The following is a 21,167-nucleotide window of genomic DNA, read 5'->3' as shown; positions in this document are numbered from 1 at the left end:
CCCAAGGGACTGATTTTATTTAACACTATATTATTATTTATACACCTATAGTGATCACAGAGACAGGTTGTTTTTGTGTTACTGTATATATTTGTTTTTCTGAAAACATCCCACTTAATACACTTTGGGTAACAGCCGTCAATATTTTTTTTTTTTTTTTTTAGGGGGGGTAACAGTCAATATTTATTTATTTATTTTATTTTATTTTTTTCTTATAAAATAAAAGTGAGCTTTTGTTAAACCAAAAATTGTGTTTTTTTCCATATACAACAACCTATCTGGAATCGATAAGAGAATCGATAAGGAATCGGTTCGATAAGAGGATTCGATAATGAGCTTGAACTCGATAATTTCATATCAAACATCATCCCTAGCTACGACTAACAAAAAACACATTTGCATGGTCGGACAGCTGTGCAGCAAGTGCATTAGCAAATGTACAGTAGCTGACGGTCTTAGTAAAAATTAAAGACATAATTCCTTAGACAAACCAATCTGTGTTGAACAAGAAACCAAATCATTTGATTTATATGACTAATAAAATAAACATTTGCATGGTCTTACAGCTGTGCATCATTAGCATAGATAGCCATAAGTCTTGGTTTGAAAAAAGTAAATTGGTTTTATTCTTTTGGGACAAAACAACCTATAAGAAACAAATCACTTGATCAATACAAAATACATTAAAAAAGTGCAACTCTGCAATCTGCATAATATCAATGCCTTGAAGCAAGTGCAAATCTTAATTAGACGTATCTTAGGACACTACACATCATAGTTACTTATGGCGTATACCCAATGGAAGTGTGTCGTACTTTGTATGTTGGTAATTTCTTCGTAGAGCGCTTGCACAAATAAAAAAAAAAGACTATTTAAAAAGAAGCCTCCTTCAAATTAACACCTGCAGTTGAGTAAATATAGGTATCCCTTTTGCATCCCTTCCCAGGAATTAAGTAGCCTCCATCACACTGACCTTGTTGTCAGGGTTACCGGTTTTTTCGTGAGCGATATGCTAATGCGTGGCACCTATTATTAACAAGTTTGGCAGAGCCGTGAATCACTGCCTCATGTTTACTTACATTTCAGTGCATGCATGCAGCGCTCAACACATTTATTCGCACCACAGTCAAATTGTTAAGCAATCACAAGTCTATTCATCTATAATCACAGCTTCACTTATACCTGCAAGGTATCAGAGATCAGAGCACCACTGACTGGATCGGTGTAATCTATAGGAGGCACAGCGCTAACAAAAGAGTGTCACACTTCCCCGACATGTTCACTCAAGTGCAGCTGGATAAGGAAGAACTGTTGATGAGGCTGCATGAGTAATTAGCAAAGATGTGAGGCTGCAGTCCTGGCCTAATTGAAACGGGATGAATAATGCATTTTGTGCGCTCTTTTTTTTTGGTCACTTTTGAAGGGCAAACTTTGATCGGTGTATGCGCTGGAATGATTGCAATTGCTATAAAGGGGCAGTAAAAAACGCCTGAAGTGTTCCAATTTAGTCCAAGGACAAAGCCTTGTGGAGTATAAAGGCTTGGGACATGTTTGTGGCTAAAATGCATTTAAAAATCAGCTGAAATTTTTTTTCTTTCTCTATTAAGAACCTGGGAGAGGCTGAGTATTCCGTGGCTCTATTCATGTACATGCGCCTGCTGGGCTACCCCGCCGACCGCATCAGCATCCTCACCACCTACAATGGACAGAAACACCTGATCCGAGACGTCATCAACCAGCGCTGCGCAGGGAACCCCTTCTTTGGACAGCCTAATAAGGTAAAACACGTAACTTTAGTATCAATTAGGTCTGGGGGATAAATCGTTTTGATCCAAAAATTTGAGTTTTTTGCTGCAGAACACTATGAAAGTAAAAATCTGTTTTTTTCTCCTTTTGCTTTAAGGAGCTTCCGTAACTTTCACCCTCCCCCTTATTTCCGTAGAGATTTCACACCCCTAGCAAAACATGGATGTTAGACAAGAGCGAGACGTTAATTCCAAAGAAAAGTGTTGTCAGTGGTTTTATTTTGCGGCAACAGACGTGAAACAAATCACTGTATGTCTAAAAAAAATACTGCAGCAGAGTGAGGAAAATGTAATTCTTTACAAGGCAAACAAGAACATAAACAAACTCCAGCTAAAAAACAGCTTACTGTGGTGGAATCATTTAAACAAGGTATGTATGATGATACCATGTATGATGAGAAAGAAGCACAGTGGAGAACGAACCTTGATGTGGTCGCTCCACACGTCGCTAATGATCCATCCATTTTCTACCGCTTGTCCCTTTTGGGGTCGCGGGGGGTGCTGGTAGCCTATCTCAGCTGCAATTGGGCGTAAGGCGTGGTACACCCTGGACAAGTCGCCACCTCATCGCAGGGCCAACACAGATAGACAGACAACATTCACACACTAGGGCCAATTTAGTGTTGCCAATCAACCTATCCCCAGGTGCATGTTTTTGGAGGTGGGAGGAAGCCGGAGTACCCGGAGGGAACCCACGCAGTCACGGGGAGAACAGTGGTGCCCAAATGGTTAAAAAAAAAAAGCCTGTGTTTCTCCACTAACTAATCTTATAGAGACCTTACAATGCTACATTTTTATTTACAGAAGTATTTTAATCAAGACAGAAGTTGTGCTTTCCGTAGGAAGCTCTATATTGAATTACTTTGATTAGAACAATGCATATTGATCACCATATGAGCAAAGGCATCACAGTAAATATGCCAGAATTAGTTACAATAGCTAAATTTCATCTGCTTAGTTTTTTGAAAATTATTTTATACAAAGACCAATTTATGTCTGTTCTAAAAAGAACCTACCGTAAGTCGTTTCGGAGTATAAGTCGCACCGGCCGAAAATGCATAATAAAGAAGGAAAAAAAACATATATAAGTCGCACTGGAGTATAAGTCGCATTTTTTGGGGAAATGTATTTGATAAAACCCAACACCAAGAATAGACATTTGAAAGGCAATTTAAAATAAATAAAGAATAGTGAACAACAGGCTGAATAAGTGTACGTTATATCACGCATAAATAACCAACTGAGAACGTGCCTGGTATGTTAACGTAACATATTATGGTAAGAGTCATTCAAATAACTATAACATATAGAACATGCTATACGTTTACCAAACAATCTGTCACTCCTAATCGCTAAATCCGATGACATCTTATACGTCTAGTCTCTTACGTGAATGAGCTAAATAATATTATTTGATATTTTACGGTAATGTGTTAATAATTTCACACATAAGTCGTTCCTGAGTATAAGTCGCAACCCCCGGCCAAACTATGAAAAAACTGTGACTTATAGTCCGAAAAATACGATAGTTTATAAATAATTTTATTTGATGCTTTGTTTGCGTCGCTATTTCGAACAAATCAAAAACTTCTCAATCGTATTCATTGGTTTCTTTAAAAAGTAAATTTTTATTAAATTTTTTGTTAAAAAAATTAAGGTTTTATGTTTTGGCCTATCGCCGAGGGGTTGTATCAACATAGAAATGTCACATTAGAGCAGTGACAGTAAGTCAGAGTTCTTTGCTATGAGTACACCTTAAAGCTTTTTTATAACCCTGCATTCCATACGTCTGACAAGACCACCGCTTTATCTTGTAAGTAGCTTGAACTGCAATGCCTCTTACTCTGCAGCACAGCTTAACTCCTATTTTCCCATCCAAGTCCAATCACTTTCAGTCATCATTCCACCCAGACTGCTGCGCATGTCTTGCAGTCGGACTAAACCCGTTTCCCCCTCGTAAACCGTTGAGCCAGCTGGATACCTCTGCACAAACAAAACTCCCTCAAGTGGGTGTGAGACAGTGCGTGCATGTTTGAGCAGAAGATTAAAAAGGATTGTGGAGGTGGTGCAGCAAAACATGCACAACAACTCTAGATGCTGGGAGTTCCTCCCTGAAGGACACTGTTGGGTTTTCTTCATGCCTGCCCACGTTAACTGTGTTAAAAGTCAGCAAGCCGCCCGCCAGCACAGCTTCCCATCACTGCCAAATGTTTTGTTTTTTCACCCCCAGGTTAAGCTTTTTGCCTTCTGCATTCTTCCTCTCCAAACCTGGAGTCGTTCACCTTGCACACAAAATAATTTGGAAAATGCATATTGTTGCAGTAAAGACACAAAATGTGACTTAGTTAGGCCTCATGGGTCCCATCTGATTTGTTTTCAACAATAAAAAGTAATTTTTTATTGAATCAACAAGCATTCAAACAGGACCAAATTGCAGAGTTTTTGTGCGGTTGTTGTCTTCACTTCTTGCTTTCAAACAAGGTGCAAGAGGGTTCCCTCAGCACCTGAGCGCGTTTGTTCGATAGAAACATTAAATGAAGGGAGTGAATCCTTTTGTCAGTTATCTATAATTTTTTTCACTGTGAGTGGAGGCGGGACTGCTAACCTCCAATAGTGACATAGCCTCACTAGTTGAAAATTTCTTGTGAGAAGCTCAGCAAGGTAACACAATTTAGGAGGAAAAATATGTACGTCTGTGCAACATTTAAGCTTTAAAACGAATCAGCAAGAGTAACCTGTCAACACGGACATACGAGCCAGTTCGCCATATTTGTTGGAAAGAAATGGCAGGGGGGTGGGAAAACTAAGCACCCAACCCAGTTTTTCCAACTGAGGAAAAAAACTGCACTTCAAGACGTTTATTATTTATTGAAGTGCAATTTTGGAGATTAACAGTCCATTTGATTTTTTATTGTTTTACTCTTTTAAAATAAAGTTTTTGATCTTTTTTTGTTTTTGACAATGGTCGAAATTCTAATGAAAGGGAACCAGGGACCACCGGCCCCACGCAGCCAGGCTGGCCAGCGACAGGACAGCGACACGTTTAGCTTTTCAAAAGGCACGGCGATATTGGTACAAGACCCCCACCTTTTCTTGCGGCAGCTTTTTTTGCACACGTAGGCGTCTTCCGAGACTTTCAAAACACCATCGTAGCGATGCTGGCGTTTCAGGTGGCTGATAGTTTGTAGTGTTAAAGCACAATGGTTTTTTTTACCTCTCCTGTCGGAATGATTGTGTAAAATTTGTCACAAAACAACTGTGAAGAAGTCCCACATGATCCACACCATGTTTGTTTACGATGAGCTCAGGCATATATGAGAACAGGAGCGCTAGGTTTTCTCACCCCAAACCATACTAATTTAACTTTATTGAAGCATTTACGATATTTTAGCGGTCATCTGAGCAATTTTTTAAATGTATTTGTCAGTGGGCCGTCATAGTTCTTTATATACAGTAGCACCGATGCAGCCCTAAAATAATAACTACAGTATATCAAGTGTTTATTGTTTGTATGGCTTTATTTACAATATATGCTCAACATGGAGCAGATTGCCACAAGAAACAAATTATGAAATACAAAAAAAAAAATTAAACAAAAGGTTCAATGTAATTTTGTGTATTTGTACATTTTAATTGATGCATTAGATTGACAAAACATTACATAACAAAATGTACATTGAACTGTAAATCTAAAAAAGGACCACCCGGATAACAGTTAAGACAGTCAAGATTAGCATTTAGAAACAAAGTTCCTCTCCTTTAAATTCCTGCGCCTCATTTTTTCTTACATTTGAAGCTCCCAATTTCTCATTCTGTGAGAAAATTCTCCCATCCTCTCTGTGCTCATGACTCTGCTGTGTGTAGAATCCCTCCACCCACCCACTACTCAGTGCAGATACAAACTGTGCGACGCATTTCGACCAATCATGTACAGCTTTAACAGAAAAAATTGTTAAATCAGAATTACTCCAAATAAGACTTGACAAAGTCCACCGCTGTAAACATCTTAGAAATGTCAGTAATACAGCATAGTAGAAATGATGGGAGAAGTAAACACACAAATGATGGTACCCAAGCTCAACATGGCACGAATGGCCTATTGTGGGTACACTCTAACCTTCTTAATTGGCACACAAGTGTAAAAAGAAGTTTAAAAAAAACTACCCTAAAAGGAAACTGAAATTTATTTGGAATTTTACCTATTTTTCACAATCATTATGAAAGACATGACGATGTATGTATTTTTTTGATGCATTCTATATAACAAATGTGATCAAAAGTGGGCTCACAATGTAGCAAATGGGAGCCGCTCTATTCTGCCTATAAAGCCCTTAAAAAAATACAAATACCTCCATTAAGGTTTTATATACATTATGTAAGTATGTATGTAATGTGGTAACAGGCACATTTATAATAACATTTAATATCTACGTATTTGGCTCATTTTGAGCATTAATTTAAAATAAATCTTACTGCAGACTTCACGAGAGCCAACAAACATAATAAAACATCACTTACTGTATAAGGTCTGCTGTCATTAGGGTGCAAACTACTCAGATGTCCATATATTCCCATTTAAATGAAGAATGTCTCATAAACCTCGCAAAGAAAAGGGCCGTGGAACCAAGCGTCATACCCGGTCGGACTATGTCCTCATCCTTCTACTATCTAAGTGAGGGGCATGATTTATGATCTAGAATCAAGTTTGACAAGCAAGGAGACAAGAAGGCAGCTCATCAGTCAATCATGTCAGCATTGGCACACACATTGGAAAATGTATTAGGAGTATTGTTGGCCTTTTTTGAATGGTTATATATTGGGTTTTATGGGCGGAATAGAAGACCTCCCACTGGCTCCAATGTAAGCAGACTTTTATTTACGTTTATTTACGAGTTAGATTGCATTAAAAAAATACATCTGTCATCATGTCTTCTGTGAATGATAGGCAACATTTAAAAAAAAGTGCAGTTCCCCTTTAAGTTTGACAAGGTAGACTGAAAATGAATTTCCAAGACATTAATTTTGGCTAAAACGGAAAAAAAAATACAATAATGTTTCCTAAATATCGCTGTTTTTTGGCAAGAAAATCTTCAGGATTCATCAATGATGTCAGGAATTTCCGAGCATTCCAATTCCTGTAGTGCTACTCAGAACTTGCTATGGTATGCTGGGATGCCTTATTCCTTAAAGGCCTACTGAATTTTTTTTTTAAAATTTAAACGGGGATAGCAGATCCATTCTATGTGTCATACTTGATCATTTCGCGATATTGCCATATTTTTGCTGAAAGGATTTAGTAGAGAACGACGATAAAGGTCGCAACTTTTGGTCGCTGATAAAAAAAAAAGCCTTGTCTGTACCGGAAGTAGCGTGACGTCACCGGAGGAAGGACTCCTCACATTTTCCCATTGTTTACAATGCAGCAAGAGAGATTCGGACCGAGAAAGCGACGATTACCCCATTAATTTGAGCGAGGATGAAAGATTCGTGGATGAGGAAAGTGAGAGTGAATACAGTGCAGTGCAGGACGTATCTTTTTTCGCTCTGACCGTAACTTAGATACAAGGGTTCATTGGATTCCACACTTTCTCCTTTTTCTATTGTGGATCACGGATTTGTATTTTAAACCACCTCGGATACTATATCCTCTTGAAAATGAGAGTCGAGAACACGAAATGGACATTCCCAGTGACTTTTATCTCCACGACAATACATCGGCGAAGCTCTTTAGCTACTGAGCTAACGTGATAGCATCGGGCTCAAATGCAGATAGAAACAAAATAAATAAATCCCTGACTGGAAGGATAGACAGAAGATCAACAATACTATTAAACCATGGACATGTAAATACACGGTTAATAATTCCCAGCTTGGCAAAGCTTAACAATGCTGTTGCTAACGACGCCATTGAAGCTAACTTAGCAACGGGACCTCACAGAGCTATGATAAAAACATTAGCGCTCCACCTACGCCAGCCCTCACCTGCTTATCAACACCCGTGCTCACCTGCGTTCCAGCGATCGACGGAAGGACGAAGGACTTCACCCGATCATCCGTGCGGTCAGCGGCTAGCGTCGGCTAGCGCATCTGCTATCCAAGTCAAAGTCCTCCTGGTTGTGTTGCTACAGCCAGCCGCTAATACACCGATCCCACCTACAACTTTCTTCTTTGCAGTCTTCATTGTTCATTAAACAAATTGCAAAAGATTCACCAACACAGATGTCCAGAATACTGTGGAATTTTGAGATGAAAACAGAGGATTCAATGGGGTACCAATACTTCTGTTTAACTAGTGACGTCACGCGCATACGTCATCATACATAGACGTTTTCAACCGGAAGTTTAGCGGGAAATTTAAAATTGCACTTTATAAGTTAACCCGGCCGTTTTGGCATGTGTTGCGATGTTAAGATTTCATCATTGATATATAAACTATCAGACTGCGTGGTCGGTAGTAGTGGGTTTCAGTAGGCCTTTAACTTTTTTCGTTGCTACCATTTCAGCTTAGCAACAGACTTTTGTTCCTTTTTTTTTTTGCAACAGTTCTACTTTTTTGTCTTTGTTAAATGTATTCTGTTCTGACAGCCAGTCAGAAATAGTGCTCAGTCATGGTAAATGTCCCGCCACGTTAAGACTGCCACTGTCATTCAGTGCGCTGCGGGTCTTAAGTCAGTATGCGTGCCTCTTGACATGCTGACAGGGGAGGGGAGGGACTGGGAGGACCGTGTGACAGGCTCTTGAGATGTGCTGAGGAGAAAGAGAGAGAGAACGATGGCCGTAGAAGGAATGAAGTGCTGGACATTTAAAAGGTCACACGGCGCAGAGCTTTAGCTCTCACCGTGTACCCACCATGTGTCGCCAAGGCTTAAAGCAAGAAAATGGCATCTGGCCCGCCCACTTTAATGGGATGATTGGAATTAGACTGGAAATAAAAGGTACCTTTGCACTAAATTGATACAGCCCTTGTCGTGGATTTACTGGTTACATGTTGATTACATGCAAGTAAGCAGGAAGTTCCCTTGATACAGTAGATTTTATATTTCAGTTTGCATGCAGCAGAAACAGCTGACCAGTCAGATTAGGTAGGATATTTACTATGATCTCAACTAGGTTATTTCCAAAAGCTGCCTTAGTTTTGATAGTTTTTCTTAATGTTGAATTGTTTTCTGCTCAGTGGCCTCATGGTTAGAGTGTCCGCCCTGAGACTGGAAGGTTGTGAGTTCGAACCCCGGCCGAGTCATACCAAAGACTATAGAAATGGGACCCATTGCCTCCCTGCTTGGCACTCGGCATCAAGGGTTGGAATTGGGGGTTAAATCACCAAAATGATTCCAAAGCGCAGCCACCGCTGCTGCTCACTGCTCCCATGGGGATGGGTCAAATGCAGAGGATAATTTCACCACACCTAGTGTGTGTGTGACTATCGTTGGGACTTTAACTTGAATGTGAACAGTACTGACCTGGAACGCGGTGATGTCGACGACCCGATTCTTATCAGAACTGGCAGCTGTGTAAAAGGAAATATCGGCTCGGCGTTATAATCGGTCGATCCCTAATTGAAGGACTTTCTCATTCATTGAATATACCTTGTGGAGGGGGGCGTGGCCTGCGGGCCTGCAGCGAAGCGGGGTGTGCCAGGACCGGCCTCGAGAGCCCGTTTCAGGGTTACGATATTGTTTTATTTTAACGTAATGTCTCAGGTTGCTTTTCAGCAATTGTCTTTTAGTCTCTTTCAGTCTCGCTCTCACTCTCACGCCAGCTCCCCTCAAGCTCCAACTTCGTCTTTCCTCCTGGCTGCTTCTTATAACAGAGCGACAGGTGATTAAATAACAAGGCCCAGTCGCTGATTTTGAGGCCGGTCCTGGCACACCCCGCTTCGCTGCAGGCCCGCAGGCCACGCCCCCCTTCCACAACCTGTAGTGAAGTGAAGTGAATTATATTTATATAGCGCTTTTCTCTAGTGACTCAAAGCGCTTTACATAGTGAAAACCCAATATCTAAGTTACATTTAAACCAGTGTGGGTGGCACTGAGAGCAGGTGGGTAAAGTGTCTTGCCCAAGGACACAACGGCAGTGACTAGGATGGCGGAAGCGGGAATCGAACCTGCAACCCTCAGGTTGATGGCACGGCCACTCTACCAACCGAGCTATACCGCCCCATACCTGTACATGTTTCACACTACAAACTAACAATCAAATGTATGATTTGTATCATGTTTTGTTTTTTTTTGCCTCCCAGCATGCATTGTGGCACTTCAATTTCAACATCTTTGCATGAAACCATTAGCTTATAAAACATACATTAAATCATTAAATAGTTTGTGGTGTGAAACGTGTATATTTGACCAAATAAAAAATATAGCATTATTTAGTGTAATGATTGTGCCCATGTAAAAAATGTCCATCAGTGCACAATTACATGTCCACAATGCTGCAATTCAAACACATGCGCAGATGCAGGGGGTGTATGAATTCAGCTTCATAAAAAAACATATTTTACATATATTTTTTATTCGTACATTTAAGTATTTTACTGCCAAGGCACTGGGTGCTGAAAAAAAATGACTCGCATCCGAATCACAATTCTTATTTATTTTGTTTGGTGTTTTTTTTAAGAATCCGTTTTTTTTTAAAGCTTTTTAGGAATATCCCCGTGCCTACTTGCTGTACATATGTCATAATTCAGCAGCCAAGAGGAGCTTTTGTAACCTGTTTTGAAAATGGTTTATATTGCGCATTCGGTTTAAATCAAGAGTTGTGTTGAATCAAAAATCAAATCCAATAATCAGAATTGAATAAAATTGTGAGTTATTTTAAGATTGACATCCCTGCTAAATATATTTTTCTTTATATTGAATAGCCTCTTTCAATTGTGTGTTCTGTCACCCAGTGACAATCCATGGTGATGATGGCAGGATAATGGCATCTTCATTGTTAAAACTTTGGTCCTGGTTTTCCTTTCACACAGGCGACGTTCCTACTGTGGAAGCCTGCAGCCAGAAGAAAGTTGTTTCTCTCAAAAAGGCACACACAAAAAGCTAACTGCACTTACTTGCATTCAGTGATGTATGCACCTCAGTGACATGACCTTGTGCGATTCACCGCTTGCGAGGTTTCTCATGAATAAGTAAGCATTGTGCCAAATGCTGCACCTCGGGGGTTATGTGTGTAACCCCTTTTTGCTAAACAAATTGAACATTTTCATATTTAAGCTGCGGCACAGTTTACGTACTATCTGGTTTGTAACCTACATGGCCAACATGTGCAAACATGCATCAAGATATAATATATAATATATAAACTAGACTTATATGCATATGGTTGCCTCTGGTGCTGCACCTGTTCCGCACAGCAACATGAAACCTGAATAATGTGTCCACTACCTCCTTAGCTGCTGTCGCCTACCTCCTTTTATACTGTACATCTAGTGCAAATGTGTCTAGAGTGCGGCACAATCGCTAGTGTTCTAATTTTAGCATGCTAGCTTTCTTTTAGCTAATTTTGTAGGTACTTTTGGTACTTAATTCATGCTAAGAATTTTTTACATATTTTTAAGAGGTGCACCTCAGAGTAATATACTTTAGTTCTTGACCCAATAAGGGTCCATTACTATTAACTATCTGTCATTTTGCTGGGGAAACCATACAACTACCTCTATGGGTCCCCACATGTGCCTTTTTTTTGGACGCACCCCTATAATGTTATTTATTGTATCTGTCTACAGTAAGAAAAAAACAGCATCTATCTATATCTTGACAGAAAAAACTAAGATATTTGTTGTTTGGGAACAGTTTATAATGGTTATATGCAGTAAAACTTTTCATTAACTCAACTCACCTTAAAGGGGAACTGCACTTTTTTTGGAATTTTGCCTATCGTTCACAATCATTATGAAAGACACGACGACATATGTTTTTTGTTTTTTTTAATGCATTCTAACTCATAAATGAAGGTAAATAGAAGTACGCTAACAGTGGCGCCTGTTGGAGGTCACTATTTTGCCCATAAAATCCAATAAAAAAAACATCCAAAAACCACCAAAAATGCTCTACTTACATTATGTGACTTGAATATTAACCAAGTATTATTGATATTGTTGTTATAAGCCCTAACGCAGACGAACTATCTGTAGCGGCACCCTGACCGCGAGCTTGCGTGCCAATGTTGACATGATCGACTGTTCAGATGCTTCTTTGTGTCTTTGCTCGTCAAACTTTATTTTAGATCATAAATCATGCCTCTCCCCTGGATAGTAGAAGGATGAGGACATATTCAGACAAGTTGATACACTTTGGCAGCCTATTTAGGAAATTAGGGTATGGTGAGAACAACACGAAAAGGCAGTGAAGATTCTGAGTCATTCTACATCTAAATGGGAATATATGAACATCTGAGCAGTCGGCATTCTATTGACAGTAGACCTTGTACATTAAGTGATGTTTTATTATGTTTGTTAGCTCTCATAAAGTCTGCAGTGAGTAGAAATCAGTGATGTACCGGAGGGGAAAGCGAACATTGTGATGCGTTTTTTTAAATGAATGTTATTATAAATGTGCCGGTTACTACATTACATACAGTATGTACTTACATCATGTTTAAAAAACCTTAAATGAGGTGTTTGGATGATTTTTTAAAGCGCTTTATAGGTAGAATAAAGCGGCTCCCTTAGGCTCCATTTTAAGCTGACTTTTGATCGCATTTATTTAATATTTAGAGTGCATTAAATAAAAAATATACATCTGTTGTCATGTATTTCATAATGATTGTAAAAATAGGCAAAATAAAATAAAGGCCAGTTCCCTTTTAATGTGTGTGCCTACATTTGTGTTGGACGTCTTAGATGAAGAAAGCAGTTATGATTTTGGTTTACAGAGTAAACAACTAAAAACTAACGTAGTGGGCATTGTTTTCTCTAAATGCATACATTAGTCTAAATATGGCCAAAGACACACACATTTGTGGGTTTCCTGGGCTTCTGTTTTCGATTACCCACTATCTTGCCTCTGATTGGTCAGTCCGTAAGGTTTCGCCCTAACCTTAGCCAGTTGTGACTCATCATACCAACCAATCATCATGGATTTTCTTCGTACGCATGGATGTTCTCATTCATCCAGGTCATTGTATTTTCTCTGTATTTTTTTTGGCCTGGATTTGCGGTCCATTCTCTCTTTTTGTAGCCTGTAGCTTTCATGTAAGCTACCTCGCTACATGGGTTTGAAAATAGCTAAGCTACAGGAATTGCTACTCATTCAAAAAGTAGCTAAGCTACTGCCAAATTACTGGGAAATGTAGTTAAGCTACGTAGCTTCGCTACATGTCATTTGTTACTGCTCATCACTGCCTAAGTCATTTTTTTTTTGTTACTTGACGGTATCTGGCCAGCATGTTAACTGTTAGCATAACGGTTCGACTTTGGCTTATCATCATTGACAGGAAATTTCTACCAAAATTGCATTTTCTAGTTTGTAAACAACAAAGAATATATCTATATGTAGCACTGTTTTTGAAGGTGAAAAAAACAAAATGGCATCTGCGTCCTTTAATTTGTCAGTCTGTAACCCTGAGTGTAAAAAAGCATGGTCACCCCTGATTAAGAGTCAGAAAAAGTAAAGTCTTGTAGTTTTTGACTTCCCAGTACTGTACTATTGATCGATTTACAGTTGAAATTAGGTTTATCAGAATGTGCAAACTATGAGAGGTGTGCACATTTTTGACCAAAGTGTGTTGCTTCCTTTTATGTAGAACATATCCTTGGCAAGCAAACCCTCTGCATGACAGGATTACCAGCGTATCGAGAAAATTGGCTGACTTCAGCTTCCCCTTTTTTTGCGATGAAAAGAAAGTAAAAAAAAAATATAATCTTTGATTCAGTGGCAGCAACACCGATGCCCCCGGCATTGAGTCTCAGGGGTCCAGGTAAGAGGCAAGAGGCGGCCCTTTAAGCCGTCTTAAGGACTCGTCGGCTTGCCCGTGTGTCGTGCCATGATAACGCCCACAACAGGGAACGTTCTTGTATCTTTTTTCTTCGCTAAATCCCACTGCTTAACTCAAACGCATTCACTTTGATGGGAGCATCAGCTAAACCGCACCTGTAATAACGTTACAGGTGACGACCGTCGACAGGTTCCAGGGTCAGCAGAACGACTACATCATCCTCTCGCTGGTCCGCACCAAAGCTGTTGGACATCTCAGGTAAATAAAACACTTCAACTCCCTCCACATATACTTAGATTCATGTGACAATCTGTTTGAGTGTGTCTGAATTCTGACACAGTTACTGTAGTTACCACAGTGTACCTCAACTTGAGTGCTTTGAGATAAGAGCTCTCTCTCTCAGCTATCTGTTATGCTTGAGTTAAAAGCATCCCCTGTAGGAGCTGACCAAAACATATACATGTATTTTTATAAATATATATATATATTTACACACAGTACAGGCCAAAAGTTTGGACACACCTTCTCCGCATCCAATTCGTTTTCTTTATTTTCATGACTATTTACATTTTAGATTATCACTGAAGGCATCAAAACTATGAATGAACACATGTGGATGTACAGTGTATGTGTATTAGATTAGATTAGTTTATTTCAAAAGGGACAATGCAATTTCATAAAACACATGACTACACATGTTTAAAAAAGCCAGAATTAGCCAGAAGGCTAGTTTTCATCTGTAGTCCCCTGGCCATGATGTAAAAAAAATGGCAGTAAAATTACAATTTAAAAGAAAAAGAAAAGAAAGAGGGAAAAAAAGAAAAAAAGCACACAATACATACACAATATGATAACAAATCCACCTACTCAGTGGCCTTGTGGTTAGAGCAGTGGTTCTTAACCTTGTTGGAGGTACCGAACCCCACCAGTTTCATATACGCATTCACCAAACCCTTCTTTAGTGAAAAATTCAAATTCAAGACAAAGTTATATGTTTTTGGTAACACTTTAGTATGGGGAACATATTCTAAGTAACAAAGACTTAATTTAGAGTGTTTTGGACACTAGGGGAACATATTCTAAGTAACAAAGACTTAATTTAGAGTGTTTTGGACACCAGGGGAACATATTCTAATTAACAAAGACTTATTCTAATTTACAGTTATTTGGTTAGGGTTAGGGTTATGATAAGGCCCATGCCGAATAAGGCATTAATAAGTACTTAATAATGACTAGTTAAGAGCCAATATGTTACCAATTTGCATGTTAATAAGCAACTAATTAATGGTGAATATGTTCCCCATACTAAAGTGTTACCATGTTGTTTTACTGGTGCACAAAATGAACCGTGCATGAACATCACCTTGTTCAAAGAACAAAACCAACACAGTGCATAAACTCACAACAAATTACACACCTGCAAATCAGTGTGACTTCTGCTGTTGCCGTATCTGTAATACGCCGATAGGGAGAAGTTTTTATTTACACGATGAGTCGGGTGTGTCTTGACCTCCACCAAACCCCTGAGCTCGACTCACCGAACCCGTAGGGTTCAATCAAACCCAGGTTAAGAACCACTGGGTTAGAGTGTCCGCCCTGAGATCAGTAGGTCGTGAGTTCAAACCCCGGCCGAGTCATACCAAAGACTATTAAAATGGGACCCATTGCCTCCCTGCTTGGCACTCAGCATCAAGGGTTGGAATTGGGGGTTAAATCACCAAAAATTATTCCCGGGCGCGGCACCGCTGCTGCCCACTGCTCCCCTCACCTCCCAGGGGGTGAACAAGGGAATGGGTCAAATGCAGAGGACAAATTTCACCACGCCTAGTGTGTGTGTGACAATCATTGTACTTTAACTTTAAAAAAATAAAATATTGTGTCATTTACCATTTGCAGGGGGCCTGCTCGGATACATTGTGGTGCCTGCAATCGTGCACTTGTAGTCTTTACCTAATATGTAACAAAAGGCTTGTTGACTCTTCTAGAACTTCATGTGTGCAGTTGTCCACTTTATTCTGATTGGCTGCTTGGACAAGCAGGGACGCCAAGAACATTCCTGCCATGTCAAGTGTTGTTTTTTTACTATTTTGGGACGTCCTCCCGACATGCTGCTGAGTCCTGTCTGATAGTCCTCTTTTTTTCCTGGCTCTCTCCTCCTGGCAATTTGCTGCCGTGACAACCACAGGGGGCACAGCCGACCATATGACAAGTCCACCCTTGCTTTAATGGTGGGGGTTAGGGGAGTGTATCTTACACACACACACACAGATGGGTCTGACAGGGATTCACAGACACGCTGTGACTTCAACACACATACTGGTCCACTTTGCCCTGGTGTGTCACTGCACTGCCCAGGTGGGCGTCTCGCAGTCCATGCCACAGGCTATCCAGCTTTGTGATTGGCTCTTTTCCTTCCAGTAATGCCTTCTCATTGGTTACGGCTGTTGTGTTTGTCTCTGTGGAAATGTTCAGCTTGTTTATTTCCTTTCCCGCATTAAGTTTTATTTCATTCTTTAATGTAGTTGCAAGTGTGCATAAATTAGAACAGCATCTTCTCCCATTTACATTGAACTCATCACGCATGCAGCCACCATTAATCCTCTTAATCAGATGGACACATTCCACATTTTTGGACAGCACGCTCAATCTTCTTTCCCTTTTAAATACTCTTCTGACATCCTCCGAACGCAAGATGTGATTGGTAATGAGCCTCATTCACACAGCTGCATGAAAACACAACAAGAATGTCATTCAGATGAGCCTCAAGGCGGAATTATCCTCAATTGGACCCGCGCCAGATTGTCTTCGCTCTTAGATAACCATTTCCTGCTTCGTCCTCCCGTCATTAAGGCGCAATGTGCACCTTTCCTCCCAACGTGACCTAGTTTGGACTATTGACGGTCCTCTTTTGATGGTATCAATCTGAATGCTGATTTATGGAACAGAACTGAGCGCAATACTGTGCTGCAACCAGCAGAGGCGCTGTTGATTTGGTGTGTTGCTATCCAAACAATATGACGTCAACTGCGAGAACTACTACTAAAAATCCTCATTGAAACTGACATGGAAACAGGAATTCGGAACACTTAGAGATTGGAGAGGAGTGCAAGTACGATACCAATAACTTAATATGTATTATTTCTTTAGATGTAAATGTAACTGGAGTTTTTGCACACCATTTTTTGGGGCAGCTTCGTGGGCTTTCAAAACACCGTCGTAGCGATGCTCGCATGTCAGGTGGCTAATAAGGTTTGATGTGTTGAAGCGGGATGTTTTTATCTGTCACATTTTGCACAAATAGCACAAGAAAAGTCTTCTTCTGAAACAGTGCGGAAGTCCCACACGATCGACGCCATGTTTGTTTACAGTGAGTTCAGGGGAAGTTCACGGCAGCGTGGCAGAGGTATAAGAAAAGGAGCACTTGATTTGCTCACCCTAACCCACCTACTGCCTCTTTGGAGATTTTTTTTTAGTCTATTAGATGTGTCAATATTAGGGCTTTAGCTATTGATGATTTTAGTAATTGAGTAATCTATCAATAAGTACAGTGATTCTTGAACTAATGGTATGCCAAATAATCACTTAATGCAGGAGTGTCAAATGTACGGCCCGCGGGCCGGATCAGGACCACGAACAGGTTTTATCCGGCCCGTGTGATGCGTTTGCTAAGTATAAAACGAGCCGAAATTTTTGAATGAAGGAAACTGTTGTTCTAAACGTGTCCACTAGATGTCGCAATAGCAATTCTTTGTATGTTTGTAGATGATGCTACATATGTAAAAAAATCACATGATGTTAGTGCACCAGTCGAGGAAAATGAGCAAACTACATAAATAACATACTGTAATTTGATTTTGATACAATTTTTTTTATCTTGATAGATTGAAAATTAACACCACTGAGTTGACTGATGAACATTATCACATAATTTATTCAGAAAGTATAAATAACGACGAAATTAGTTTGACATCCCTGACTTAATTAAATATGAAAACAGTGTTACTGTTAAAATTTTGTAATGTTATAGTGGCCAAAAATAGTAAATATACTTGTTAAAGAAAACCTCTGCCTTGTTTTTAATGAATCCTTAGGCTGACCATGCTGCTTTATTTTAATGTTGGTCATTATGGTGGTACTCAGTGAAAAGAGTTTGAGGAACCCCGGTTTAGTTTGTTTGATTAATTGAGAAATCGGATTAAAAACACGTTATAGCCTCAATGCGTATTTTAGTTGAAATAAAGAAAAACATTCTCCTAGCCACAAACTTCATGATTTTTGTAATAAATGCACATCATCAACATTGAAGTTGCACGATCAATAACAAATAAAATCACACAGATCGCAGCACTCACACACCACCGCTCTCATGTGCGCTCTATTGCAGCAGCCCTGTCCGCGTATTTAAAGTTCCTCACACTCCGTGTGGTCTGGATTTTATACATTTTTATTTGAAGCAAAGAAATGTAAACCAATGTTTTTTTTCTTAATTAAAAAGCCCAAATTCTTTATATCAGTCCAAACATTTTTGTCTACCCCTATAAAATACACAAATTCAAAAAGATTGATGGTGCAAAATCCATGAATGATATTTCTACACGTAAAAATATGTGTAGAAATAAATATTAGCACTTAATTGGAATTAAAGCCAACATAAAATGGAGCATTAAAGGGAAATGGTGGAAAAATAACAAAATAAAAACACAAAAATCTACTTTTTATTTTTAATTCATGCCACTATTTTACTCACAAACCAGCTGCAATGAAAACAAAACATGTAGACTTTATTATACATTTCAGGCAAATGTCCCAGCTAGTCCACTTCTATCATGAGTTTGAAGTGGAAAACATTCCTCCTCCGTGCGTCATGTGACCCTCCTCACAATTCCTTCACTCGTTGCTCTAATCCCTTTTAGTTGAAGTGAAGGCAGGACAAGTGACCCACTATATCCTCAGTCTGGCCTCCATTCCATTTATTTTCATGACAGCGTCCATTTGTGTCCCCTTCCGTCCTTGCACAAGCTCTAATGGCCACCTTGATGAGTAACAAGCATGTTATTTGTGTCACGTTAGAGATGTGAGGCGTCTGGTGGTGGCCATGTCCAGAGCCCGGCTGGGCCTGTACATCTTCGCCCGGGTGGCGTTGTTCCAGAACTGCTTTGAGCTGACGCCCGCCTTCAACCAGCTGACCGAGCGCCCGCAGCAGCTCCACATCCGAGCGCACGAGTACTACAACCAGGAGCAGCCGGTACGTACACGCACAGCCATGAAGCACCTTGCGCACAATCTGGAGGAGCTGGCATTTTTATACCTTTTTGTAGAAACTGCGCCGACAAAAAAATGGTGATATTATGTTATTGGGATAGGAAGAGGAACATTGCCGAGACTTTCAGGATGAAGTCATTCATTTTCCTGCCTTTTTCTGTGTAAATGACATCAAGCATTGGGGGATGAAATTGACCTGATCACTTTCCACCTTTGGGAGTTGCTATCAGAAGCATTTTTCTTACTGCCTGTAAAAGCCGACATTTTCTCATTTCCAAGATCTGTGTCAAACGGCGCTAAGACGAAATGTTGAAGACAAATCTTTTGCCAACTTGTGATCCCACGTACTTTTCACACTGCCCGTAAATATGTCATTGTTTTCCTTGCTGCTGTTCTGTGTAACACAGAATAGGGTAAAGAGGCTCTGACGAATGATTATATGCCGCCTCTTTTATTTGGACTTTCCCTGATTACATGGCAACAGCTGTTTCTAAAGGTACGGGGGTCGTAAACAGCCGCTGCCTTTGGTCACAAAACAGTTCAAAGAAAAGGTGCCCGGAGGGGGGTCAGGCCCTGCCTCCCCTCCGCTTTGTAGATCTCGGGTCAAGACAAAATCTTCCTGTGGATTACAATACATCAAAGAAACCGACACCTTCACGTTGCTCCCACAGTGGAGTTTTACAAGCCTTTTGCTTGGTAGGATCAAAGACAGCTTGTGTCTGCTCGCCGGAAACTCATTGAAACATAAAGTTTTGTGATAATTTAGATATAATTATTCTGACATTATTAATCACGTTTTTTTAAGAGATTTGACCATGGTTATTTCTAAAACTGATAACCTCATACTAACATTTAATGTCCTTCTTTCACGTGGTTCTGTGTAAAAAATTATCTTGGCATTTTTTGCGACGTGTGTGTGAATCTTAGTGAAGAAGTAGTCGTTGTGGATGTTGACTCCGCCCCCTCGCCCCGGCCCCCCTCTCACCTCTTGACTCTACTAATCCCGCCTCTATATTCTGAATGGCATCTTCATTCCCCTCTTCCCCCTTCTGCTCTCAAGTCTTACGGAAGATTTAGTCGAAGGTCCCCACTCTGTTCACAGCATTCTGCACGCTGGGGAAAGTACCAGGCCCGGCTATAATTAACCCCCCCTCCCTCCAGCCCTCCAAGGTCAGATGCCGAAGCCCATGGACTTGGTGGTCTAGTCCAACATGTCTGGCGTGGCAATACCCCCCTTGGTCTCTGACACTTCTTGTGACTGGCGAGTGTCCGCTCCCTCCTGGGGGGGGGCAGCTTGTTTGGACACACACATGCGGCCCTCGCTCTCCTCCAGCCAGTAACCACCATCACACACACACACGCACACACACACACACACACACACACACACACACACACACACACACACACACCCTCCTGCTGCTTCTACACACAGATGCAGATTACAAGTCCCAAGGCGTCTGGCATATTCTGCAGAACTGTCACGTGAACAAACAAAGTGAAGTTTAGTGAAGAAAAAGTGTTTAAAAAAAAAAGACACAAATGAACCTCCATTGTGGACAAGTGCACACCAGCAGTGAGGGGCAACTACTCCTAACTTGCTGACATCACACGTCGCTAAGCAGCAGGCACCACCTTTTAAAGGCACAGACACACACACACACAAACTTACCGTATTTTGAGGACCATAGGGCGCACCGGATTATAAGGCGCACTGCCGATGAATGCTCTATTTTCAATCTTTTTTCATATATAAGGCGCACCGGATTATATGGCTCATTAAAGGGGTCATATTATTATTATTTTTTTCTAAATGTAAAACACTTCCTTGTGGTCTACATAACATGTAATGGTGGTTCTTTGGTCAAAATGTTGCATGGATGATGTTTTACTGATCATCTTCAAGCCGTTTTCTGACAGTCGCTTCAGGATGCCCCGTTTTGTGGGCGGTCTTATTGACGTGGCTCACCTTCGGCAGCGTCTTCTCCCCGTCATCTTTGTTGTAGCGGTGTAGCGTGCAAGGACGGGAGTGGAAGAAGTGTCAAAAGATGGAGCTAACTGTTTTAATGACATTCAGACTTGACTTCAATCAATAACGGAGCAGCATCTACTCATCCGGAAACAACAACATCGGAAATGTGTCCCGTGAAAAACCGTCCGACCGGA

General features: G+C 40.4%; 1 protein-coding gene across 1 annotated transcript in view; it reads left to right on the top strand.

Annotated features, from left to right (window-relative positions):
• aqr (aquarius intron-binding spliceosomal factor) overlaps positions 1-21,167 on the top strand; it is a 121,596-nt gene that overhangs the window by 89,900 nt on the left and 10,529 nt on the right. Inside the window, exons 32-34 of the mRNA XM_062041426.1 lie at positions 1,608-1,778; positions 13,912-13,997; positions 18,810-18,984. Of these exons, the coding sequence (XP_061897410.1) occupies positions 1,608-1,778; positions 13,912-13,997; positions 18,810-18,984 (432 nt within the window). The remainder of the gene's footprint in view (positions 1-1,607; positions 1,779-13,911; positions 13,998-18,809; positions 18,985-21,167) is intronic.

This window comes from Entelurus aequoreus, linkage group LG03 (assembly GCF_033978785.1).
Source record: "Entelurus aequoreus isolate RoL-2023_Sb linkage group LG03, RoL_Eaeq_v1.1, whole genome shotgun sequence".
Classification (NCBI taxonomy): Eukaryota; Metazoa; Chordata; class Actinopteri; order Syngnathiformes; family Syngnathidae; genus Entelurus; species Entelurus aequoreus.
The sequence above is the reverse complement of the archived record's forward strand: the minus strand, read 5'-3'. Positions and strand labels throughout refer to the sequence as shown.